Raw genomic sequence first — 27578 nt, forward strand, 5'->3', positions numbered from 1 at the left:
AGCACTGTTCTCTTGATCATTAGACCTTAAGATCATCTCAGACTAAAAACCTGGTAAATTTGCTTCCACAGTAAAATGTATCTACATGTCCCACTCCCTCTGCATGGTAGCAGGTGTGTGCTGTTCCTATCCAGATTCTACAGCATCAAAATATGGATGGAAATTCTACTGGCCACGCTGTCTTCACACCACCTAGGACATTTCTTTTGAACTGGTTCTGCGGGTTGGAATATAAAGTAATGGGCTTCGAAGTGCCTTCCTAGCAATCTATTGTACCACTAGCCTCTACTCTCGACAAACACTCGTCTTCCTCACCATATTACAGCCTTACGCCAAACACTACCCAGTTTCTCAGTGGTTACATTTCAAACCTACCTCACTGAGCCTGCCAGGAAAACCACACACAAAAAGAATTTTTCTGCTCTTGAGATCTCATGAGCTAACACAAGAGAAGAAAATCTATGATTCTTAGCCTGTTGTCTCTGGCCATAAAGCAATCTTTCTGGTTTACAGTTGCGCCAAGATGTCTTCTTCCCATCAAGTTAACACAGCCATCCTCCTGCCTCCAGTCTTCTACTCAAATCTCTGCCCAAATCCTACCTGTCCTTAAGGAGCCATCCAGACCCTGCCTGCTCCTCTAGTCTTGTTTTGAACACACAGGTGTATGAGCACAAGCTGAGAGCCCAACACCCTCCCCAAGGGCTTGGGAATGGAAGCTTCTGGATTCTTGAAAGCTTTCAAAAACAGACTGCTGTATCTCGGGAGTGGGACCAAGTCACAGCATGAATTTCATGGCCCGGAGGCAACTTTACACAACACTTGGGAAGTAGCACTTTGACCATCCACTTGTGACATCACATGAATACCAGAAAATATTCTATTTTGTAACATTTCAAGTATTGTACGCTGGTTAGTTTTCTGTTGCCTTGGCACGGGCATGGGGAGGCTAGGAGGACCCTCAATGAGAGTGAGGCCTCTATCAGATTGACCTGTAGGTAAGCCTGTGGGCATTTTCTTGATGAATGATTGATGAGGGGAGGGTCAGCTATTTGTAGGCAGTGCTATGCCTAGGCAATGGTCCCGGATTGTGCAAGAAAGCAGGCCGAGCAAGCCAAGAGGAAAAACCCAGTAAGCAGCACCCCTCCGTGACCTATGGCTTAGTTCCTGCCTCTATGCTCCTGTCCTGCTGGAGTTTCTGCCCTGACTTCCCTCAGTGATGAACTATGATCTGGGAGTTTTAAGATGAATAAATCTTTTCCTTCCCTAACTTGTTTTGTTTGGGTCAGGGTGTTTATCACAACAACAGAAAGCAAACTAGAATACCTTGAGATAGTAGCTCAATCTGTACTTCAAATTTTGCTTATTTAAGTATTATCCTTAATGCCCTCCTAAGATCCTTGAAACTCAAGGCTTCTCCCTTAGGCAGCAGCTCTGCAGAACCCATTACTGGATTCTACACTTAAATGGCCAAGAAGTGTAGATTTATTAACAAGGCTTAAGAAAACCCAGTTGCTTAGCTTCCAGAATGAGAAGATCTGGTAAGAAAAGTCTTCTAGGTTAGGGCTTGTCTTTCCAGATCCACACAGTCCCTAAATTCTAATGCTATAAACGAGCTATCATCAAAGTCCTTCAAGGCAGATTTAACAGTTCACTCACCTTCCGCCCACAGCAAAGTCTGAGATTGCATAATAATAAGACTTGAGGACTTTGGGGTCGTTAAACACTTCATCTCCAAAGGTGTTCAGGCGATTGAGTGTCACTCTGATGTCCGTGGCCGTCACCCATTCCTGCCAGGGAGCAAAGGGAAGGCAGACACATGAAGAGCAGCGGAGGAGCTGACGATGAGAAGCACGTTTGAGAAAATCCTCTAAACAGTTCCTACGCTAATCAAGATCGTCTTTTGCTAGATCAGCAAACTACTGAACTATCGTTAATTCCCTGATGTTCCCCTCCCTGACTGTTCCGTGGTTAACACCGTCGCTTTACAACGTGGTGTTTCCAAAGGTAAGGACACTGCTATTTCTTCCTGAGGTGACTGAAATGTGTGCGCATACTGACCCAAGCCAACTGAGCGCAGTCTTGCTTGTTGTGATCTTTTGCACAATGTCACCTCCATCAGGTCTTCCATGGCCATTCTTAAAATTATCACCTCTTCACTGCTTTGCTGATGTCACCCACTTCCACACTGCCTACACTACCAGACTGAACGTCTCAGAGGGTAGGAATCTGTGTCCATTTAGTTCACTGCAGGGTCCCTCATGCTTGGCACAAAGTGAATGAATCTATGTCTGATCAAGTTGAAAGGTGTATCGTATGGACAGCAGACAAGAATAGAAGCTTCACTACTGCCCTGGTTTTTATGATATCTAAGCCCTTATAATAACTGTGCTTCCACTGAGATAACTTTATCAGATGCTTACAGAGTGGCTATAATAACAATCCAAACGACCCAGTCTGCCAGTGCCACGCCCTGTGCCACACCCTTTCCATGCTGACTCTGAGCTTGCATGTACAGAGGAGACTACAGTCAATTCAACTCAAGTGGAGGCTCAACAGAGACTATTTGTGATGCCAAAGAATTTGTCCTTACTATGGAAAAGCCTGTTCTGGTCTCCTGAACATGGAAGACCACAAGGGAAGAGAAAGACTCGGCTCTCAGTTGAGCTGCCTGGTGAGTGAGCCCAGACCCAAAGATGGCACTTCAACTCAAGTCCAGGAGACTCTTGGGCACTGTGTCAGACTCACCCTCACAGATGTACAAGCTGGGGGACTGAGGCAGGCATCTCTGCTGCCAGAGGGCTCTATGAGACTAGCACTCCCGATAAAGAACCACTGCCTGAGGCTATGCCAAACACCTGGCAATAAGGAGAGATCATAAAAGCTAATCTTCGGGAAGCATCGAGTATAATTAGGATGGAGAAGATGATTTCACTGCATCCATCCTTGGAACTCAATAACAACTCCCACTCATGACTATAATGGCAGGAATCTGTTAGTTGTCCATAACAGCTAAACACGCCTCTGCTTAATGCTAATAATACCTTCCAAGGCTTCATCTTTACCACAGCCCCCCCCCATCTTCAAAGGAGAAGGAAAGCTCACAGGGTGCCACAGAGTCAACTGCCTCCAATATCTGGGGCTCGACTGAGCAGAGTCCCAGTGTGGGCTCTGCCACTTACACCTGGAAGCTGGGACAGTTTACATCCTCTCTGAGCTCTAGTTCAGATGAGGATCTATAAAGAGGAAGATAATAAAATAAGATAATGATAAAAAAAAACCCAACTTGTGGAGTTACGAGGGCTAAAAGACTTAATATATCTAGACATCAGAAGGCTGCTCAGGTACCTACGGCTGAAAACACAGTGCCTTACAGTATAGCTAAGTGTGTAACAGAGGCTGAGACCCACAAATCACAGATACTCAGCCAGAGAGACCAGAGACCTTCTCTTCTGTCTCCTCAGTCTCCTCCTCTCCATCAGAAAAAAGGCAGCTTACTCTGATCAGCTAGACATCAAATCTGCTCACCCAATTTGGCCCTGCGCTATGAGAGCCAGGGCTCTTACATCCACACACACATAATTAAAGCTACCACACAATGAAATGAACGCTCAAGGCATTTTTGACATATAGTCTCACTAGTTTCTACAACATGAAGAGCAGCAAACTGCAGAAAGCCCTACAGGGGAGCTGCTCAGGACAGGCTGGTGGGCATGCCGGCAGCAAAGGGGCCAGAAAATCAGTGACAACCTCAAACACCATTCTTTCCTGGTCCCACTGCAGACTCTCCAGGTCAGGAAACACAATCAATCAGACAAAGAAACCAGTGCGGCAGACTGGTCTGTTATATTGTCTCTCCCGAGGCTTTCTTTCTGTCTCCAGCTTTTTCGTCTACCTAAACCAGCTGTCCTCCCTGCCAAATCTCTTCTCTGCATCACAAGAACACTTCTCTGAAAGGCGTCGCTAATGGATTTACTTTCATGCCCGACAGCCTCAGAGAGTACAATGTGTGGGGAACTGGACACAGAAAAATATGTTCTAATCAAATCAGGTGTCCTTGAATATAATAGTAAATTACGGAGCTGGTGAGATGTCTCAGTGGGTAAGGATGTCTGTTGTCAAGGCGGATGACTTGAGTTCAGTCCCCAGGTCCAACATGGCAGATGGTCTTGCATGTTGCCCTCTGACTTACCAGTGGGTGTACAGTGTACACCTGTGCTCTTACATACACACACAAAATATGTAAATGTAAAATAGTAATTATAAAAAATTCTAGAGACAAAAACTGAGAATCCAGAAGTAGAAAGCCCAGAAGAACACCTTTGATGAAATGGGAGTAGCATTTTCAAAGTCATAGCTGGTCCTTCCTTCTCTCCTTGGTCAGTGAATACAGACTGCCTCCATTTAGGTACTAATGTGACCACGCAAATAGATGTGACATCAGTGTCTATATCAACATGCTAAGGAGGACACGGGATCCTCGGTCTTCCATGACCACATAGAAATCTGAGCAATACACAGAGACTCCGTATGAGGGCGTACAGGGATGTGCACACAGAACAGAGAAAAGGGATCCTTGATTTGTTCCACTACTAGATGAGGAAAGGTTTTTAGGGTGATTTGTAAGTACAGTGCCAAGGTACTGTTATCCCGCTTCTAGAACTCAACTTCTCAGGTGATGAAGAAAGCCTTCTCACAGTGACATCAACAGCACAGATAAGTGTCCTCCTCTGATGAGGAAAGAAGACAATCTTAAATACTTAAATACCTTCCATCAGCTGTTCCCTGTTGCTAATTTTAAAAACATACCTTTTAGTTTGTCAAATTAAGGAACAGTTATGAAAGGATGCAAGAAAAATGGAAGATTATTTCAACTACCTTATTATATTTACTTGGGGGATGGGCAGACCGTGGGAAGGTTCAGCAGGCAGAGGCACCTCCTGTCAAGTCTAATGACCTCAGATCAATCTCTAGGACCCACCAGGTAAGAACAAACTCCCACGCAGCCTTCTGACCTACACACATACTATTGTGCTCTCACACACACATAGACACAAAATAAATTTCAAAATGTAAAAGAATTAAGATCTTTTTTGAGGCAGATTTTATGTATTTTAGGTTGGCCTTGAACCAGCTACGCAGAGGCACTGGTGAGTAAGCAGTCTACCAACTAGGGTGTACACTCACAGTCTACCAACTAGGGTGTACACTCACAGTCTACCAACTAGGGTGTGTACACTCACAGTCTACCAACTAGAGTGAATACTCACAGTCTATCAACTAGAGTGAATACTCACAGTCTACCAACTAGAGTGAATACTCACAGTCTACCAACTAGGGTGTACACTCACAGTCTACCAACTAGGGTGTACACTCACAGTCTACCAACTAGGGTGTACACTCACAGTCTATCAACTAGGGTGTACACTCACAGTCTACCAACTAGGGTGTACACTCACAGTCTACCAACTAGGGTGTACACTCACAGTCTACCAACTAGGGTGTACACTCACAGTCTACCAACTAGGGTGTACACTTACAATTTACCAACTAGGGTGTACACTCACAGTCTACCAACTAGGGTGTACACTCACAGTCTACCAACTAGGGTGTACACTCACAGTCTACCAACTAGGGTGTACACTCACAGTCTACCAACTAGGGTGTACACTCACAGTCTACCAACTAGGGTGTACACTTACAATTTACCAACTAGGGTGTACACTCACAGTTTACCAACTAGGGTGTACACTCACAGCCCGACACCAAATATCTTTGTGAAAAAGTCAGAAGTGAAATGTTCCCTCCTAAAGAACATAGACTAAACTTAGAACTCTTTAGGTTTAATAAGGGTTGTAGGAGTGTGGTGGCTTACACCCATAATCTCAACACTGGGGAGGTGGAAGCTAGAGGGTCAGGGGTTCAAGGCCATTCTCAACTGCATATGTGGGTATGTGGGCAGACTTTGTCTCAAAAAACCACTTTAAACTAATGTGTGTTTTGTAAAGGTTACACCCTGGGATACATTTTTAGGAGGGAAAAAAACGTAAGAACACATGTTCCCCAGGCAGTGGGAAGAAAATGACTTTTTTTCACTTATAGATAACACACAGGAGAACGGAATGAAGTCTAGCTGCCCACGTGACCACTCGCTTGGGTTATTTTCATAGGATTATGGTCAGGGCAGAACAGCCGGCTCCCACACCACCCTGTTTGCTGACCTGTAGCACGGGGCTGTTATCAAAGTTGTAGGCACTTGGCCTTCCTTCCAGAGTTGAAAAGGCCACGTTGCCGCCGGTGAGAGGGGAGATGTCACTGAATTCATCAGTGCACAAGGCCTGCTGCTCGTCCCCTCCTGTCCTGATGAAGCCACGGTTAGCCTTCGAGTACGTGTTCTCACAGGAGCCGCTGTAGTACTGGTAAGGAATCCAGGGCCCGTCTTCCCGGGTGCGCTTATAAATGGCGAAACTCTCAGGGCGGCTGGTGTGGAACTTGAGACGCACGTAAGTGATGTCAAAAGCCTTTCCTACGGAATAAATACAAAAAAGTTGGATTAAGATAAGAAATGACCCCGTTCCTAATTAGGTTTGAGGCTTGAGGAAGAGGAGCCCAGCGTTACAGGAAAACCTCAGGACAGCGAACACACTAGCGAGCCCAGTAGGCTCTTCTAAGCCCGGAAACTGCACGTTTCCTCACAAAATACAGTGTGCAATTGGTTTTTGACATAGGCCATGAAAATCGGTGGTATAAGTGCAGCACCAATACATTTTAAGATAAAGCTAAATAATGATCTCACCCATCCTTAATGCTGGTGCTTCAATGAACAATTAATTAACACAATTTTCTTAAAAATCTAAAAACTTTTGGAATGGTCCTCTGGGAACTTTAAGCACATTCAAAACACTCTAGTTAATAAAGGGCAAGGTTTTGAATGCACGGAGTGTTTCCTTGGGTACACTGTCCTCAGAAGTACTATCTACCCTAGTGAGAAGAAGAGTGTTTGGGAGGTGAACAGGAAAGGAGAAAACTCCTCAGTCAAAAGCTCACCAGAGACATAAAAAAGAAAAAGGTTATGTCTGAAGATGTCCGCAGGAGAGCATGGGAGACGTAAGCTCTGAGCCACCAAGAGCAGGAGGAGGAGTCATGTGGGGCCAGCCCTCTAGAAGAGTCAGTGGGTCAGGAAGTTCTGGCATGTCCAGGGCATGGCCAAAGGTTTGGGTGGCATGACCTCAGACAATACGCAGCTATTTAATCCCCACCCAGGCTCTTACAACACATTTGCTTTGCTACTTCTCTGCTCTACCAAAGACATACAGTGACCACAGCTGGGTCAATGAGTATTTGTGTGGCACAACTCCACATTCAGTCCTGTGCTATACACTGCACACAGGGTGTGTACAGACCAACTCTGCTCTCAAGGAGATGGCACGTGTCCCCCGCCCCCAACTCCCCGAGTGAATCCCCTCTTAGAAAAAAACCACCTTGACCTTCTGTGCAGAACAGGGGACGTCCTCTAGTGTGCATACAGGCCTGACCCTCCTACCCAGCTTTTCTATAGTAAGACTAACTTTCTCAACTGGTCCAGATCACCGAAGGGATTTAATAACTCTCTCTCTCTCTCTCTCTCTCTCTCTCTCTCTCTCTCTCTCTCTCTCTCTCACACACACACACACACACACACACACACACACCTGAACTGAAACACAAAACTGAAGCATTCAAGAACACAGGACTGGGCTCTAAAAAGCCTTTGTGCTGGTCTGGCTCCCTCACTTACTAGCTGTCCGATTTCTCTGTAGCAATTTCTCTTTTCATAAAGATAAGGACAATCCTGCCCATCCACTCTTGCACATCCTTGACCCATTATAAAGTTCTATGAAGTACAAAGCAATGTTATAATAGAGTTTATGAAGACAATTCTTGAACCAAGGGCTCAGATCTATTCATACAACTGACTGAGGGACTACTTAGTAATTATATTCACCTTAGAACATTCCACAAATGGTACCCACATAGCACTTTTCCCAACAGGTCACACATGACAGTTTCTACAGCTTTGTTGAAAGAACTATTGTCTCTGCTATATCAAATCCGGCAAGCCATGAGGATGAGACGGCTGCATAGTACACACGGTATTCCAGAAACTTACTCTCTAAGACATTCCAATAAGCCAAACAGGATTCTGCATAGGAGTGGGTGGCTTGGGATTCTCACGGGCTTTGACACTGCGTTTCTTCTTTCTCTACCTTCCTGACATCTCAGTGCTTTTTAGCACCCTGACCTATGGCAGACACCTGCAATAAGTCTGCATACCAGATCCCTCATGGGTCCATAGCAGCAAAACACACAGCTACACTGCTTGCTGCTTTCAGTAAACTCTGAGGCTTGATAGTTTCCCAGCTGAGCTCTCAGCCTCCATTCAGAGTAGCTTTTCTCTCTCGATTCTGGCCACAAAAAAAGAGGGAAAGAGCTCTGTGGTAACTTGCTCAAACAGCCACACACACACACACACTGCCGCCGGAATCACAGTTTAAGCTCTGTGGGCACAGGAATGCAGTTTCCTTGTGCTGGTCCTATCGCAAGGGAGGGGCATGGATGAAAGCCACCTATCTCAGGTTTGTGGGGTGTTTGCTGACTGAGGAAAGCGGCATCTACTTCCAAGACCAAGAAATGCTTAGAACTGGTAAAAGATTGTCTAAGCTAAGGAAGTGGCGTGGGTGAGTGTGTGGTTATCACCAGAGGAGCTACACAGCAGCTGGAAGTACAGAGGACAGCTGGGGACGAAAAGGATCACGAGAACAATTCCAACACAAGGTCAACAGTCGCCAGTGAAGGCCTTGTCCCAGGAAGTGTATGTTCAGATTTGACACTATGGCCAGTGTAGAGATTAGAAGGGATAGAAATGAAGAACAATTTCTTCTTTAAGTTTTAGTTTTGTTTTGTAACAAGGTCTCTTTACATAGCTCTGGTTGTCCTGGAACTCACTATGTAGACCAGTTGGCCTCCAACTTAGAGATCTGCCTGCTTCTGCCTCCAGGAGTACAGGGATTAAAAGCCTGCACCATCACGCCCTGCCTGAAGAGCACCTTGAGATGTGGCAATACTCCAGTAGCAATGGCATACTGAAAATGAAACAAGGCCAGGAAGCTACACAGACGTGAATGGACCTGAAGCAGCTTGCAGAGAGTCAACATAGCAAAGCAGGGCACAGAGTGGACCGGATGCCGCTTTAAAAACCACCTCTGTGTATACCTGCCCTCCTACATCCTCATCAGAACAGCTGCTCCTCATCCCAGGAAGTGCAAGATTATGAACAACATTTAAATTTCTGGATTAAAAGCCTCCAAATGGAAAGAGGTGAAACCACAGAAGACAATCAGTGTTAGAAAAGTGGCTGATAAACTCACCCCAGATACGGGAGATTTGAGACATGCAAGTCTTCTAAACAAGAGGGAAATCTCTCTAAGGCAACAAACAGGTTGTCAGTGGTCTGATGGGCCAGAAGGTAGTAGGTTAGACATAAAGACAGGATCCCTTAGGATGTGGATACCAAAGCTTTAAGGGACCGGCAGAGACTTAGGAGCAAGTGTGTTGCACAGACATATAAGATGACAAAGCACAGAATGCAGGAGTGACCAGAAAGAGGGGGAGCCAGGAAAATAGACACCAAGGAGGGACCATCAATAGTATTGAAATCTGCGAGGAGGTGGGCTGGGGTTAGTAAAAGTGCCTGCTGCTCAAGCATGGGGACCCAAGTTCAAAGCCCCAGAGTGCACACAAAAAGCTGGGTGTGACTGTATGCACCTGTAATCTCAGTAGAAGAACAGTAGGACACCTAGGGTTGCTGGTCACTCAGTTCAACCTATCAGTGAGCTTCAGGCTCAGTGAAAGACTCAGTCTCAATGTAGAGGGTAGAGAGGCTGGAGAAATGGCTAAGCCAATACCAGCACTTACTGCTCTTCCAGAGGACCTGAGTTTGGTTCCTTAAACCTGTATCAGGTGACTCCAAGCTCTCTTCTAGCTGCTTCCTCGGACACTAGGACACGGACGGGGACACACACACACACACACACACACACACACACACACACACAGCATACATTTACACAGACATGTTTTGTAAAGATTTATTGATTTATTTTATGTACATGAGCACACTATAGCTCATCTTCAGACTAGCTGTCTTCAGACACACCAGAAGAGGGCAACAGATCTCATTACAGATGGTTGTGAGCCACCATGTGGCTACTGGGAATCGAACTCAGGACCTGTGGAAGAGTAGTCAGTGCTTTAACCACTGAGCCATCTCTCCAGCCCAGTATGTTTTTTAAAAGAAAAGAAAAAGTAGAAAAGTGATTGAGAACACCAGTTATCAACCATGGGCACACTACATGTGTACACACTCACCTGCAAGGGTTCCCCAAACCACAAGCATTAATGTGTACACATATCTGCCATGAGTCAAGTGTCAAATAAGACAATGCCTAAAGAAATGTGTACTGGCGGCAAGCCACAAAGCTTACTGTGCATTTAAAGGAGTTCCAGGGGCAGGGACAGTGGACAGAAGCAGGGAGCGTGGTCATCCCGTTAAGCACAGGATGAAGAAGAGCAGCAGGAGGGACACTAAAGCAACATTCGCCTTTTTAGGCATTAGGTAGGTGCGTATTTATATTTAATGCGGAAGTGTCTGAGTCCACAGAGGGAAGACAAGGATGGGATTCAGTGCTGGGGACTGGCTCTATGGGGCTGGGGTGCGGGAGGAACCTGCCTCGTGACTCTGTCTTACAATTCAAGCAACTCTGGAAGGGACAAAGCTGGAAGAGTTCTGATAATGCTTTCCTGCTCTCAGGGGAGGAGGCAAAGACAGCTGGGAAAGCTGCATGAGGACTGTCTAAGTAACTTTAATTCTTAGTCCATTTAATTCATTATTGCTGTGCATGAGACAGCGAGTGTGGGAACGCCTGTGGAGGTCAGAGGACATCACCTTTTGGAAGTCAGTTCCCTCCTCCCACACTGAGTTCCAGGAATTGAACTTGGGTTATCAGGCTTGTAAACCAAGAACTTTTTGCACACTGAAACATTTTGCTGGCCCACTTAAAATGCTTTAATAGGCACTTGCAAACCAGTCCCCCCAACCCCAATACACACACACAGTAGCCTTATTGGGCAAAGACTGGCCACAGAGAAGAGGGTAAAGATCACAACTTTGTACAGATATTTTAGCAGAAGTATTATTTCCTCCAGCCACCTACAGCATCCTCTTTACTGATGCACCTAAAGGACAAAGAGACACGGAACCTGCTTCAAGGAATTCGGATCATCTTTGGACAACAAAGAAACAGACTCAGTGTGGTGCTGTAACCCTATAATCCTAAGCTCAGGATAAAGCATGAAGATTCTGGAATCAGCCTAAGCTACATAGTAAGACCCAGTGTCCAAAACTAAAAGTTCTGGGTGTAGCTCTGTGGTGTAACACCCACTTATTGTGCAAAGGCTCTGGGCCCAAATCCCAGCAAACACACACACACACACACACACACACACACACACACACACACACACCAGACAAGATCAAGAAATGGAATGGAGGAGCCAGGGCGTTCGATCGGTCTTACTGAGATTATGACCTTAATTGATTGAGACCTTGGAAAACTAAAGCTGTGTGCTACACGTGAGAGCTCCCATGTCTGTCTCTGCGTCTCCTCCTCCTGCTGCACTCCCTCTATCTCTCCAGCCTTCCTTCCTCTTACTGGTCTGTCTTATAATTCCACATTGGCAAAGGAAACACTAATTCATTGGTCTATGGATAGAAAACAAGTCCAGGTTTTGATTTCCAATCCAGTGAGTCTACCACACTATCATTTCATCATGGGATCAAGCAAAACTAGACAGTGTGGCTTTAAGGAACAGAAGCCAGATCAAATGACTGAGGAAATCCTAAATTCTCAATGCATCACCTCCTGTTCAGGCGTAAGAAGACAAGCCATGGGTACTCACACCCTACAGAAAATACTTAGCTTCTGAGAGTCCTGCTGCCCCTCTTCCTCCCCTTCTACATTTTCCCCTTAAACAAACAAACAAACAAACCCCCCCAAGGGCAGATGTTTAGAATGGAACACTCAAAATTAATTCATACTTTCTGCTCTGAATCCTACAGTCCATGCTGGCTGGAGAGAAGAGGAGGGCTGCCTGAACAATGGGAATGGAGCCATGCTTCCAGTGGGGCCGAGCCAAGGAATTCTGCTCCAGCCTCCTACGTGGTAAACTATTTCTAATCTCCCTGAGTAGGGAGAAGCTCTTCCTGTCTTGGAGTTGGATGCAAACACTGACTGCTGGGGAACATAAACGTCTCTCTGTTATGCGCAGTTCAGAAGAATTCCATAAGGAGCCGGTGGAACAACTGCCTTTACAGTTTACTGATGAATGACAATGGCCATACAGAACTCTCCAGGATTCCAAAATGCCTCCCAAGGGCTGAGTCAGAACAAAAGAAGTTCCTTCTAAAGAACCAAATTAGGTGCCAAGGGGTTCACCATTGAAATTACAGGCTAACTCTCTAGAAATCAGACACTGAATGCTCCCTCTGAAGTCAAGACTTGGGAGTGTAACACTAAGATGGTTGTACAACAGTCAATTAGAGATGGTGAGTGTTTAGGCTACTAACTAGGACTCTCCAAACAGTGAACACAAACAGTAGACGCCGAAAGCAACTGTTTGAAAACGTTCTCAGGGCTGTGAGCAGAGAGTTCCCAGGCCGTGTCCAGCTGCGTACCAGCTGTCCCTGTTGCACCTCAGAGATGACTTCACACAAACACAGCCCCACCAATCCACAGTCCAGAGCCAAGTTCTGGGTTTGGGATCTTCAAGCCAACCCACTAGAAAGCACTAGAACAGTTAGTTAAGCACATCCAGGATGCGCTGAGGTGACCCCGGAGAGTTCAGCAGAGTCATCCCTACTCCTGAGAACTCTGTCCTGCGGCTGGAGTGAAGAGCTGATTCTTTCTACTGCCTTAAGTATCGTATCATCCTTCAAATATAATGTTGAAAGGGAGGAAGGATGGGAAGAGGGAAAAGGGGAGCAACTCATTTCTTTCCCTTGGATTTCAGAGACTGTTCTTGGTCTCATCCTTTGTCAAGCAGCCAAATACTATCAGAAAAAGGAGACAGACCCAAAGGACGTACATTTAAATTACTACAACTTTCAAATGGGACAACCCTGACAGTTCTCTAGCAAACAATAATTTTCAACTAAACTTATTATAACAAATACAATGAGGCTACCAATTTGAGAAAGTCTCCTCTCAAATGCATGGCCCAGGCCTTCAACAGCCTTATTTTCCAAGTGTCTATAATGAGCCCTTCCCTTCACATTTGTACCACGTTATAACACAGACACACTAAATGCAGACAATATGGAAAAATGAATTATTTAGATTTCTTTTGTGAAAGTCTGTATATCAAAGGCTATTTATAAAAACAACGGTACAGGCCAGTACGAAGCTAAAGAGAAGAGCGCATTTTGAAGTAGATGATACAGTATTGGAGACGAAAACATCCCAATTTCTAAGAAAATTCGATTTTCCCATAAAGTATCAAACTTGAAGTCTTGGTAAAGAACACAATTCTGACCTCTCCCTACTATCCCCCACCCCCACCCCAAACCACCTGGTACTATCCGCCTGTGTTGCCGAAGAACAGAATCTCCAAAGGCTACATATTCTTCACTAAACTGAAAGACCAAGCTATTGTGACTCAACCTGCTTATTAAACATGGTTATGAAACATTCGTCAGACAGCCACTGCACAGACAGGCTTCTTAACTAATACTAAAGTCTCAAGCGTGCTTGGAAGGTCATTTAAGATAGGTGCAAATTACCATCTGAGACGGACATTTCCAATCTGGGCACCTCCTCCGCCACGTCACGGCACAGCTTCAGCAAAAGAGGTTAGATTACCAAGTGAAAGTCCAAGCCAAGAACTGGCTGGGAGCATGGCTGATTAACCAGAGCCTCGTGCTTACAAGACTTAATGCAAGCCCTGATTCAGGCTAGTGGGTCACAACATGTCTGAAATCTTCTAGCTGAGCTAGAGGAATGAGGCCGGCCCTTCCTCCCACTCATCCACACACTCAGGAAGAAAAACTGCTCACTCTGCTAGGCCAAGTTCAAGCTGTGGGAACCAACTGACATGAGGGAGGCCGACAGAGAAGGCAGATGCTTAAATTTATTAGGCGATAAAGTAAGCAAAAAGGCAGTGGGTCCATGTGCTGCAGCAGCGAGACTTTAAACATGGGAAAGTGTGGGAAGGAAGACATCAGAATGAGCGGGAAGGTCTTTCTTGTTCTGTGCTCTCCGGTCTGCACAGAAGGGTGAAGATCAGGGAGAAGATTGACTGTATCTGAGCTTTGTCTCTTCACTGACTATTTAGTCAGCGAATCACCGCAAAGCTCGCCATGACAAAGTTCTGACAATATTCTAACCTTTCATCCTGTAAGACTACCTTTTACTGGTTGTTTCTGTGGCTCACAATGAACTCGTCCCCTTTCCACTCCCCACAACCATGTTCTACTTGTATCTCTCGGCCATACAATAGATTCCCAGAAAACCATTTATGGCTGAGTACAAAATATCTTTCTCGGTTTTCATGATTGTGCGTTCATTTCTTACCACAGCCACCCACTAGATCAGAGTTAACAGTCCTCAGTCCTCACTGGTCCTGAGCATCGTACAGATCCAAATTCTTCCATTCACTCAACAAATATTTGTCAAATGTTAATATGTGCCAGCTCGTCAATATTCCAAGCGTGAGGCCTCGGGAGAAAAGAAGACACATATGGTGTCAGAGCTCTGCTAGGCTTGGAATAAATAAACACCAATGATGTGAACTGGGGGAACAACTCAGTCACTGCTTGCTGTGGGGAACTTGAAGGACTTAAGTTTGATCTCCAGCACCTACATTAAAGGCCAAACAGGCACGTGCTTACAAAACCCCAGTGCTGTCAGGGCAGACACAGGCTGACTCCTGGGACTGGCTGGCTAGCAATCCAAGCACATTAGTGAGTCCCAGATCCCAGTGAGGGACCCTGTCTCAAAACACAAAGCGTGTGGCTCCTCAGGAATCATGTTTGATGGTGAATTCCAGCCTCCAAATGTACACACACACACACACACACACACACACACACACACTGTCATATATGTCAGACGATAGAAAGCATGGAGGGAGGAATGCTATATAACGTTGATTTGTTGGAAGTGACCTCCCTGACAACGGTGTGGTGACATCAGCACAGACCCTAAGCTGAACACTGCAGCACGTGGGTGAGAAGCCTTCTCAGGACAAATGTTAACACGTGAGCCTGCCATCAAGCTTTAGGGCGTGGGCCGGAGGTCAGTATGAGTAAGTTAGGGGATGGGGCCAGGGACAGCTCTGTAGGCCATTGAGAAGCCCTGGTTCTTACTAGCTGAAAGTCCACTGGAGAATTCTGTACACTTTTCACTTTTACTTATTTATATTTTGTGTACATGTGTGCAAATGCAGCTTTATGCAGACCAGGTACTTGTGAGGGCTGGGCTTAAATTTAAGTTGATAGGCTGTGTGCAAGTGCGTCTGACCACCGAGCCACCTCACCAACCCCCCTGACCGCTACTTTTATAAGACTCACTGGGGCTGTGTAGAAATACTGGCCAGACTGTACATGGATTCTGAGTGGTTAATAGATGAGTTTTAGTGACTGTCTGGCTATGAGGCATAAGCTCTGGCTTAAGCAATTGGAAAGGTGAAGCAGGCAGTTACTGAAACTGTAGGAGTAAACAAAGGAAACTAGGAGCTTGCTATCGGTGCACAGTAAAGGTGCCTGTGAGACACTGCATGGGAATGTCCGGTGAACAATTAACAAGAGTCTGGAGCTGCAGACGTAGCTCTGTGGTAGAGCTCTTACTTCCCTGGCTGGAATGAGGCTCTGGGTTCAAACCCCACTACCACAGAATCACACTGAACAATTCTGAAGTTGAGGAAGAAGTACAGGCAGAGAGAAAAATCTGGAAATCATCAAGAATCAGTGTTCAAAGCCATGGAGCTAGACAAAAATGTCCCTTAAATAAAGTCAGACATGAGGACAGATGTACACTGGGACTCATGAGAAATAGCTACTAAAGAGAAAGAGACTTTGATTTTTTTGAAATCACATCCCCCCTTCCCTTTCCTCCCTCCAAGCCCTCCCTGCTTTCTTTCAAATTTATGGGCTCTTTTCCCATTAATTGCTATTACATCAGGTGTGTGTGTGTGTGTGTGTGTGTGTGTGTGTGTGTGTGTGTGTGTGTCCCTAAACACATATAAATTCATAAATACACCATTCTCAGTCTCTATCAAGTTACTTGTATGTAAATGGTTTCAGGGCTGACCATCTGGATAACCAGTTGGGATGTTTTTCAATACAAGAAACCAGCTGAGTCAATTATTTCTGAAAGAGCAAGAAAGATGGTGATTGAGTTCTGGCCACTAGATTTCACAACCTGGAAGTCTCTACTATCTTGACAAGCGGTTTGGTAGAATGCTAGAAAATTTAAGAAAGCTACTTAAAAACAAGAAAGAATGTTGGGCTGGGTTGGGTGGAGTGGGGCAGGGTGGGGTATGAATTGGAGCCAACTAATAAAGACAATTTCCAAGCAATTTTGTAATAAAGAATAGTAGCTGGATAGAAAAAAAACAAACAAAGGGCAAACTTCCTTTAAAAAAATTAGCGTCTGTGTGTGTGTCTGTCTGTCTGAAGTCTGTCTCTCTTTCCGACCTTCCACACTATGTGTGTGCAAGCACCTGTACCATCTGAGCCACCTCCTTGGTCTCAAAACCATCTTTAATAAGACTAGAACATAACATGCCTTGTACTGATGGAATGACTCGATGTGCCTGGAGTTACAGTGAAGACTGTTTTCCTGATGGGACTGATGGGCCACAGGGAGGCCATCATGCTCCCTGGGCCTGGAGTGAAGCCCAGGGGGTCTAATTACCAAGGATTCTCAAGAGAGAAAGAAGGAATAACAGACATTCCAGGGTCACTGTAAGTGACTCAAAAATTATTTAATATTATGTATATGTATGTGCACCAGGTATATATATGCAGAAGCCCTTAGGTGTCAGAAGATAGTTGTGAGCCACTATTCAAGTGCTGGGAAAAGATCTGGGCTCTCTGCAAGAGCAGAAGGTACTTTATTAATACTGAGCCTAACAGTTCAAAACCGACAGACGTTCCAGAGAGCCTCTCGCATGTACTTAGCCTGCGCCTAGGCCCTCCGCAGCTCTCCACATCCTAGCCCTGAGTTAGGCACCAAACTGGCAGTGAGTATCACCTAAAAAACCTGAAAAAGGCAAATAAACCAGCCTCTCTCTGCTCTTGACTGCAAGTAGAGCTAGCTGCCTCGGGCCCTGCCATTGGACTTACCTGCGATAATGCGCCATAGCCTGGGACAGTGAGCGTAAGTGAGCCCTCTCTCCCCCAAGCTGCTTGTGGGGCATTTTATCTCTGCGACGGAAGCAAGACTAACACATCTGCCCTCAGCGCTTCCATCGCCGCGCGCTGTCTTTAAATGAGTGGGAGGGAGAAGACCTGAGTACACTTGTCACACGGTAGAACGAACGGGCAAACCCAAGCAGTCCTTCATTTTCACAGCATGCATTTCAAGGCAAAATGTGTGGCGCGTATCCACAGCAGACAAATACAAGCCATAAATACGACCATGACCATTACTCAGTATCTACAGGCTTCTAATGACCGGACCAGCTGAGTCCAACCTCCATCACATCTCTTCCCAGGTCAGTTTCCTCAGGGCTGTACTTCTTAGGGCAATAAAAACATACATTTGATGTTTAGAAAACTAAATCTCAGACCAGAGAGATGGCTCAGTGGTTAAGAGCAGTGACTGGTCTTCCAGAGGTCCTGAGTTCAAATCCCAGCAACCACATGGTGGCTCACAACCATCTGATGCCCTCTTCTGGTGTGTCTGAAGACAGCTACAGTGTACTCACATGTATTAAATAAATAAATAAATATTAAAAAAGAAAAGAAAACTAAATGTCTAAAATGTCATGATGTTATCCTTGATATGCAAACATGGGTCAAATTCTTTTTTTTTCCCACAGATTGCTGTGATATTAATACCACCAGTAATTCTCATCGGGAATAGCTTCTGTCTCAGTACACTCCAACAGTTAGAAAGCAGCTTGTCCCTCTACTGGTTTAAGTCAGGTCTCTGCTGGGTAGTGCTGGCAGGCTGGGTGTTTGCTACACTCTGCTGGTTTAGATCGGTGTGGAAATACTGACTTTTCAGAGAAGAAATTTCAGATGTTTATTTTTAAGCAGAAAAAAAAAGTGTATCTAGGAAGTTTAAGGACAAAGTGTGTGATGCTCATATAGACAGATAATGGAGGAAAAGGAGAGAGAGGAGGGAGGAGAGAAAGTGAACAGGAAGGGGAAGGAAAACGAAAGGAGAGTGGAGAATTATATCATGCTGGATTCCAGACCTGATACTCCAGTTTCCAGGTATTCCCCAGCCTCACACCTGCTGCACAATGAGGATTACTTATTTTTATTATTTTTATCATCATCATCATCATCATCATCATCATCATTATTTTGGAAGCATCACTGACCTCACCTCCTGTCCAGCTCTGCATGGGGAATACATGCTCTAAGTCAGGGCTCATACACTGTATAGCCTGAGGCTTCTCTGGTCTACTTCTGTAAAGATTCACTGGAATGAAACCACGCCTACTTGCATGTAAACCATCCCGTGTTGCTTACTGGCTACCAGAGCAGAGATATGTGGAAAACACTGCCCGGCCAACGACAAGGTATCTACGTGTGACTGTCAGATGATCTAAGAAATCCAGGAATAGAAAAACACTAGGGGAAAATCTATCACTATTATTCTGCTAAATGAACACGGCAATAAAGTGACCACTATATCTATAGATCAATGCATGGCTTAATCCTCGTTGGAGAGGCCTCTTATTGTAGATGGTAATTAAGAAGAATGAGCAGAGAGTGAGGACTTGGAGCACTCAGCCCTGAATGGGGTGCCGCACCCCTCAATGCCCAGGGATCTAGATGCAAGAGGCAGCAAGACTGTTAAGAACCAGAGGTGCTGGGTGACGCCAAGAAAACATTTTCCAGATACACAGCGGACTCAGAGAGACTGTGGCGGGGAGTCAAACCCTGTACAGGCCCAGCACTGACCATCCCCAGCCAAGAAGCTAAGAGCAGTTGATAGCTGCAGGGAGAAAATCAAGTTTTCTTCAATGGAATAACACACTAGGTGTATTAACCATACTCCAGGGCAGGTCTCATGCTTAGTAGTTAGTCAACACAAAACACACACACACACACACACACACACACACACACACACACATTCTTGTCTTTTAGGCTTTGGTTTTAAGAAAAAGAAAATGAACTTAAGTGGGTAGAGGTAGCTGGGAGAAGTTGGAGAAAGAAAAAAAATGATCAAAATACATTATGTGAAAATGTTAAAAATGAAATAATATCATTTTAATAGATAAAATTGAGAAAAATAAGATTTCTACTTAGCCTTTTACCATTTTTTTCTACAGAGCACACGGTTTTAAAATCTGATTCACTACATGTGAACTTTTCTTGTAGTACCACCAAAATAACAAAAGACAGAAGTTTATCTAGAATTTTCTAAGATTAATGACAATTTAAATGTGTTTGATGCCTAGAAGTACATATCATTTCACAGAGGGAAAACCACTTCATTTCTTGCAAATTGGCATGCACAAAAGCAGCAAACAGAACTTATTTTAAAAATCAAATCCGAACTCTTTTACTCATACAACTCATGAAAATGAAGCAGGCAAGCAGAAGACAGACAAGGGACATACAACTACGAGGAAAGAGGCACCATTTTCCAGGGTGGTCCCTCCCTGCCCCAAGCAGAGGCGTGAAAGGAGAGTCAGATTCATTCCGTCAAATGGGAATCACGGGCGGGAGAGCGGGAAAGATGACATGTTGAAAACTGTAAATGAAATGGAAAACTCGAACAGACCCCGTTTAGATCTCCATGAGAACCTCCCGCCCTTGGCTTTTGGGTAGGAATTCAGCCTTTCACAAGGCCTCCTTGTCCTTCTGTTCTTCTGAGCGGATGGACAGTTTACATCATGAACATACCCAGCCAGCTGCCATCCCCTTTACAAGTGAGGGATTGTGAGCGGATGCCTTCAGAAGATAAGCAAACAGTCCTCACTTCTCACCCGTGTGCCCTCCCTGCAGGGGCACGATCTCCACGGAAGCCCTTAGAAGTCCCTCATGGTTGCTCATCCCTCCATTTCTCCTAGCCTGCGCTTTCACTTGGTATCTCATTGGTGGTAAAACGGTGGGCTCCCATCTCAGAGCTGTGTTCCGTCTCCCCAGACCAGATGTAAGTAAAGTAACCCTGTATACCTAAGCATGTTTGATTTTTCCAGTGATTAGAGTGGAAGCAGTAATTCATAGGATAGCCTCAATTTACAACCCGTGAAAATCTGCTACAACAAAGAATCAAGACTTCTAAGTAGGCAGCTGGAGAAATGCCTCCGAGGTTAAGAGCTGATTCCAGAGGATCGGGGTTCAATTCCCGGCAAGCACATGGCAGCTCACAACCGTCTGTAACTCCAGTTTCAGAGAATCTGACGCCTTCACACAGACATACATACAAGCAAAACATAAGTGAAACAGAAAAATAAGTGAATTATTGAAAGAGTAAATTGACTTTAAAAGAGGCTTCTAAGTGTGTCTACTGCTACAATCTCTTAAAGATGAGTTTTTTTCTAATTACAGCAATCATCTTTTCCTTAATGAATATTATCATTTCACAAAGTATTCTTAAAACATTCTTCCATTAAAAAGTTGAAAAGACTTGGGCAATTAAATAATAAATGCCCCTTTCCAGAGATAAGGAATGTTCCCTAATAAATCTCCAAATGTATAAACTACACGTATACCAGATTCAGTGATGTGGAGGGGAAAGAGGCCACTTGACAGATAAGCCACACAGCATAGTTTAGGTGGTTGAGCCTTTTATCTGCTTTTCCCTCTGTAGTGAGAGCAACCACTCAGCATGATAAGAAATGTTTCCAATCCACCCTCTGACATATTTCAAACTGACAGGTCTTGGGTCTCCCGCACAGGGTGATTCACACGCACCCACAATGGGACCTTTTCTACCTTTTCTATTTACATCCTGGAGAACTGCCAACACCCTTTCCCGGCTCTCTTTGATCTGATGCCAGAGACTTGGTATCCAAAAGCCACCTAGAAAAGTTCTCTCAGGAGCTGCATGCTGTACAGAGCTGCGGGTGGAGACGGAGAGTTTTCCGGAGCCCACCATATCTATCCATGCAGGTTACCGACTTAACCCAAACTCTCCACGAAAGTTACTGCAAATATTCCAAAGTCTGTCCCTAAACCACATCCTACAACTCTCCAAGGTGCACTGACTCCTTCTGCAGTCCCCCCTTCGTTATTACCCATAAACCACTCTCTTCAAACCCTACCTGTCCTGTCAGGTTCAGCTCACATAAAGCCTGTCTCCAAGAGGCTTTCCATCTCTACTGTCCCTCACTGCCCAAATCATGTAAACTACTTGAGTACTTACCCCTCTGTGCAAGTTTTCTTGATCCAGAAAAGCTAATTAAAAAGCAAGAACTTGAAACTTTTTTTGGCACTTTTTATCATAACATTTTAAAAAAGCTTTTCTGGCAATAATGCATAGGAGAAAAGATACTTCATAGTGCAGCCTTAACACACACACACACACACACAGAGAGAGAGAGAGAGAGAGAGAGAGAGAGAGAGAGAGAGAGAGAGAGAGACAGAGAGAGATAGAGACAGAGAGACAGAGAGAGAACTCAAGCTTAGTTTTTAAAAAATGCCATCTTATAATGCAATCTATTCCTATTGCATTTATTAGAGAAATTGGGTGACATTAATGAACTGAAACCCATGATTTAAGAATGGTATTTGGTAATACCCAAGGCACTGTCCTTGCCACAAACCAGGTGCTCTTGGTGAGTCAACTCATCTACCACATTGGTCAGGGTAGAACTCTATAGTGTGTGTGTATGTGTGTGTGTGTGTGTGTGTGTGTGTGTGTATAAACATATATGTATTGTTTGTATATGAACATATATAGTGTCTGTGTATAAACATATATATGGTCTGTATATAAACATATACATAAACATAAAGCTTGAATGCATCTTTCCAAAACTCCTTTTAAAGATTTTAAAAACAAGACATTAAAAACAAGCAAACAACAAAACAAAACACCCTAAAACCTTTGTGTATGACAGTCTTTAAACAGTATCAAAGAAAAAAAATCTCTCTCCCAAAGGTAAATGGCACAGATTCCACTCATGAACATGGCACCCTGTATTCCAACCCTGCATAAATCAACCGTTTCCACTCTTGTGACTCTGGTTCCAGCTCCCCTCAGCACTGAGCATTCGATGTGACGAGCCTTCAGGGTGGTGGCACGTAAGTTCTCTACTGTCACGGAGGACTGACACCCAGTACTCGGGGTTAGAGTTCTACAACAGCAAGGACTGGACGATGTTTACTACACATATCATGAGCATGGAACTCTTGTCCAGAATCTTTTAAAGACATGAGATGTATTTACATGCTGTATTTTTTAAGCTTTGACACATGCACACTGAAGGATACAGGTTGTGGATTTGGGGATCAGGAAATTTGTCTTGCCCCTGCCTGCCACTCCTTTGAGTCACATGGCTGCTGTTTTGTATAGGAAGAAAACAGTAAATTTAGATGAATGTGGTTTGTGCCTGGTCAATTCAATGACATATTCATTTTACAAACATATTTTGAAACTTAACGTGTACCAGGCATTTGGTTGAGATACTAAAGATAAAGACATCAAAATTAAGTAAAAGCTGAATCTTTACACTAAAGAAATTCTACCTGGTGAGAGAAAACACAAAATGAGGAGACAAAATTATTGCCACAGAGGGTAAGAAGCAATGTTAAGTCCACTAACTTCCTCTTCTCAGTGCAGAAGTCCATCTGCCCCATCCTTTGAAACAGATAGTAATGGCTGGGGATTCGGTCAGTCACAGAGTGCTTGCCTAGCACGTGAAAGGACTTGTGTTTGATACCCATCACGGGACAAAAGAAGAATAAAAGAAAAGAAAGGAAAGAAGAAAGAAAATAAAGATGAATTTTAATGAAAATTTATCAATTCCAAAAAGCTTAGAGCTAGGGAGGTAGCTCAGTCACACAGAAATATGCTTGGCACAGGAGTGCTGAAGACCTGAATTCATTCTCCAGTGCTTGTGAAGAAAGCAGGTGTGGTGGTGCATGCCTGCTATCTCAGTGACGGGGAGGTGGGGACAGGAAGACCCTTGGGCTTACTGGCTAGCCAATCTAGACAAAATAGTGAGTTCTGGGTTCAATGGGGCCTGCAGAGAGAAGGGGAAGAGAAAGGGAGAGGGAGAGAGAGAGAGAGAATGATATTTACAACATAAAATAACAAGTAAAATACCTAACTGAATCTTTGTTTTGAAGACTTAACTAATCCTCTACAACATTTCCACCTATATTTTCTGTTCATCCGAGCTCTGTGAACCCAGATGCCGGTAATCTTGTACTGAGTGAGTTGCAAAAGAACAGAAATTCTACTTTAAGGGTTAAATATCTGCCCAATGACTAAACACAAGTTTTTCAAACAGAAGCTTCTAAGTCTTTGGATAAGGAAAATGTAATTTTTGGTCTCTATACCCACAAAAGGTCAACCCAGCCTCCAAAACAGAGCACTGCCTCCATCGACATATGGCCATGAGGGACAAGGGACAGGTCAGGTTTTCGAATAAGTTCTTCCTATGGGCTGGGGATAGTTCTTCGTGAAGACCTGAGCTAAGACCTCCAGCACCTACACAAATAGGCATGATGATGCACGCCTGTAGTGCCAGCACCGGGGAGGTGGAGAGAGGTGGATTCCTGGGGCTTGCTGGCCAGCCAGCCTAGAGTAGTCAGCAAGCTTCAGGTCCCAGTGTCTCAAAAAACAAGGTGGAGAGATGGCTCAGTGGTAAGAGGACCTGAGCTCAGATCCCTGGAGTCCATATAAAAGTGAGTCAGGTGTGATTATGCCGCCTGTGACCTCAGCACTGGGAGGTAGAGGCAGGTAGACTCAAGGGCTTGGTGGCCATCTAGACTATCGGAAACTGTGAGCAACAGGCTTGCTGAGAGTCCTTGTGTCAAAAACTAAAGTGATGAACTGACTGGAGAAGACATCTCTACAACACCTCCAGCCTCTGCATGTGCCCGCACACATGTATGTACCATACACACACATGAAAAGAGAAAACGAGGTAGAGATACAATATGTAAAGTTAACACTCTGCACCCCCCCCCCCCACACACACAAAGCAGAAACACAGAAGAACGCATTTTCTGCTCTCCTGTCTCTTGCTTGGAAAAGTAAATGTCTGACTCATTTTGAAAATTCACCCATCTACAGTGGAGTTGCACTGAACTCCCACTACTCCTTGGCTCATGCATTCTTCCCTGGGTGAGGAACAAAGCCCCTATTGACTTGAGCTTGTAGGAGGATTAGAATCGCAACACTGCCATGCATTGCATTACTGTGCTGTGATTCTACCCTGATAAGTCAAGGGAGCCTTCTTCCTCCCCCCCCCCTTCCTTTCTCCCTCCTTCCGTCCCTCCCCCCTCCCTCCCTCCCTCCCTGCCCCCTCTCCCTGCCTGCCATCCATAGGAATAGTTTTAAGCTCACCATACTATATCCACTGGCCTTATTTAGCATGAAACCCACCGGAGGATACCTGTCACCATATACAGGCATGCTATGTTTTCCTGGCCCACTTCAACTTAGTGCTGTGCTCGACCTTTCTAAGAATCTGTTAAGAGTCAAACACTCCCGAGTTCTTAAATGTTTTAAAGAGAAAAACTGGACTGTGCAGGACAGAAAGCACATGAGAGGGGAAAACCGGGCTCCAGGAAGAACAGACCGAATGAAGACAAGGGGAAAATCTGGAGCATTGCTCTGGGGTCAGATGTGATTGACACACACCTTTGATCTTAGCCTGGTCTATACAGAGCAAGTTCCAGGCTAGCCAAGGCGACACAGGGAGACTGTCTCCAAACAACAAAGAGCTTTCCTGTTCTGTTGTATGAGTCAGTTGTGCATTAGAACAGAGCTTTTTAGGAGTAAGATTTTAATGCACATGTTTAAGAGGTACCCTGTCAAGTGCACGAATGGAAATATGCGGGGTATGACCTGGGCCAACTATACTAATTACAGATTATGGGTATCGAGATATATAAAAAACTGAAATACACAGAAATTTCCATAAAACCTAAGAATGTAGAAAATTCTAATTTCATATGTGATTTAAAAGATACAAAACTAATATTTTAAACAGACGTAATTATTTCATCTATATCCCTAAAATTTTATTTATTCAAGGTAGCCAAAAATCTTTATTTAAAGCCTACTAAAGAGACAAACAACTGTATTGAAACATAACAACAACAAAGACCTTACCATTAAGTCAAACAATGAATGTTCCTCTACTTAAAACAGTACAAAGAGCAGCAGTGTCCTGGCTAAAGGTGGAGGATGGGACAGGGGTTTAACACGCACAAGCCCTGGCTTAAATCTACAGCTTCAAAAACCAAAACAAAAGCCAAACCATTACCAACTATAAGAGTTCTGCTGGAACTAGCTACTGCGTCCAGTGGAGAGCAAAATTTCTTTTTTTATTAACCATTGCATTCATTTACAACTCAAATGATATCCCATCAGCCCCCCCATCCCATTTCCGCCCTCCCCCCCACCCTTTGCTGTAGGAGAGCGCTCCCCCGCCCACCCACACTCTCCCACCCCACGGATCCTGCATCCCCTCCCCCCACACTGGGTTATCAAACCGCCCCCGCCCCACCCCCCGGGACCAGAGCAAAATTTCTAATCTCAGAAGATATACTAAGCCTGATGAGTTCAGTGGGTCCTATGCCCCAAACACCCCAAAAGCCTCAGTTACGGGAGAAGAGAAGGGACAGAGAAAGTTTAGTTTCCACAGGCAGAGCTAGAGTCAGGCCGCAAAGGAAGACAAACATCAAGCTTCCTCTACAAACCCAGGTGAACTTTTACCCCAACCCACTCCACCCGGCGCCATCTTACTTCTCACCCTTTGCAAGCCAAACAAATAATCCTGTGCTGCCATTTCCCGTGTGTGCATATCATAATCGTGCAGTTCCCATGAAGCAGACCAACTGACACACACACACACACACACACACACACACACACACACACACACACACACACACATTTTGTTTTTTAATTGTAATTTTTTTTCTCACATAATATACCTGATGGCAGTTTCCCCTCCCTCTCCTCCTCCCAGATCCTCCCCACCTCCCCTCCAGCCTCTCATTAGAAAACAAACAGGCTTCTAAGGGACAAAATTTTTTAAAAAGATAAAACAAAAACTAACATAGGGGACCCAACTAAAACAAACAAAAGGAAAAGAGCCCAGGAAAAGGCACAAGAATCAGAGAACCCACTGGCTCGCTCGCTCGCTCGCTCGCTCGCACACCCAAGGTTCACGTAAAAACACTGAACTGTAAGCCTAGTATACTGGCAGAGGATGTGAGGCAGGGAACTCTTGACGACGTTTATTTTTGTCAAGAAGATAGCACCAGGTATCTGCAGCACAAGTCCTCACGGAAAACCAGCCCAGGGATCAGAAAGCTGCTTCACGTGCAGAGAAAAGCAGTCACGGGAAGGTGGACACTCGCAAGCAACAGCGCTTCCAGACAGTGGCAAAATGCCCTCCCCAGCAATGGTCCTCTAAAAATAATCAGAATACTAGTCTAAAATTAGAGCGCCCTCTCTCCCGGAGTGGACCAGAGATTAGCATTCCGTTCCTCACTTGCTCCTCGGTCACCAGTCCGTCTGCCCTATGGAAACGTGCGATTATTCTTACATACATGTATTACACCAACTGCTTCCATCTCATGTTGCACTTAAACATGACCATACAGAAAGAAAGAAAGAAAGAAAGAAAGAAAGAAAGAAAGAAAGAAAGAAAGAAAGAAAAAGAAAGAGTAAGTTGTGATTATTTTATTCATTAGAGGTTTAAATTTCTTACGTTGGCTCAAATTTTGCAATCTAAAGACTCTGTCTCATTAATTTAGCTTTTAGGCTTCAGTGTATTTTAAGAAACTATGTTTCAGAACTAGAAAAATGGCCAAGTGGATAAGAGTATTTGCTGGTCTTTCAAAGGACTGGAATTCGATTCCTAGCACCAAAAACCAGCAACTTATTTAACTCCAGTTCTAGGAGATCCAACACCCTCCTCTGACCTCTGCAGGCGCCAGGCATGCACACGGTGCTTAGACATATATGCAGACAAAACATTCATACACATAAAATGTAAAAAAAAAAAAAAAAAAAAAAAGAACCTTTAAATTTTAAAAAGAACCGGCAATCTCCTCTGTCTTTAATTAACACGTCACCGCCATACTAAAACTCATAAGTTCTGCAAGT

The 27578-nt window shown here is 44.6% G+C and overlaps 1 protein-coding gene across 1 annotated transcript in view; it reads right to left on the reverse strand.

Annotated features, from left to right (window-relative positions):
* Positions 1–27578, reverse strand: part of LAMC1 (laminin subunit gamma 1) — a 108476-nt gene that overhangs the window by 34574 nt on the left and 46324 nt on the right. Inside the window, exons 2-3 of the mRNA XM_080917791.1 lie at positions 6219–6523; positions 1657–1787 (exon numbers count right to left, since the gene is read on the reverse strand). Of these exons, the coding sequence (XP_080773917.1) occupies positions 1657–1787; positions 6219–6523 (436 nt within the window). The remainder of the gene's footprint in view (positions 1–1656; positions 1788–6218; positions 6524–27578) is intronic.

The sequence above is a fragment of the Micromys minutus genome, assembly GCF_963924665.1.
Source record: "Micromys minutus genome assembly, chromosome: 6".
Classification (NCBI taxonomy): Eukaryota; Metazoa; Chordata; class Mammalia; order Rodentia; family Muridae; genus Micromys; species Micromys minutus.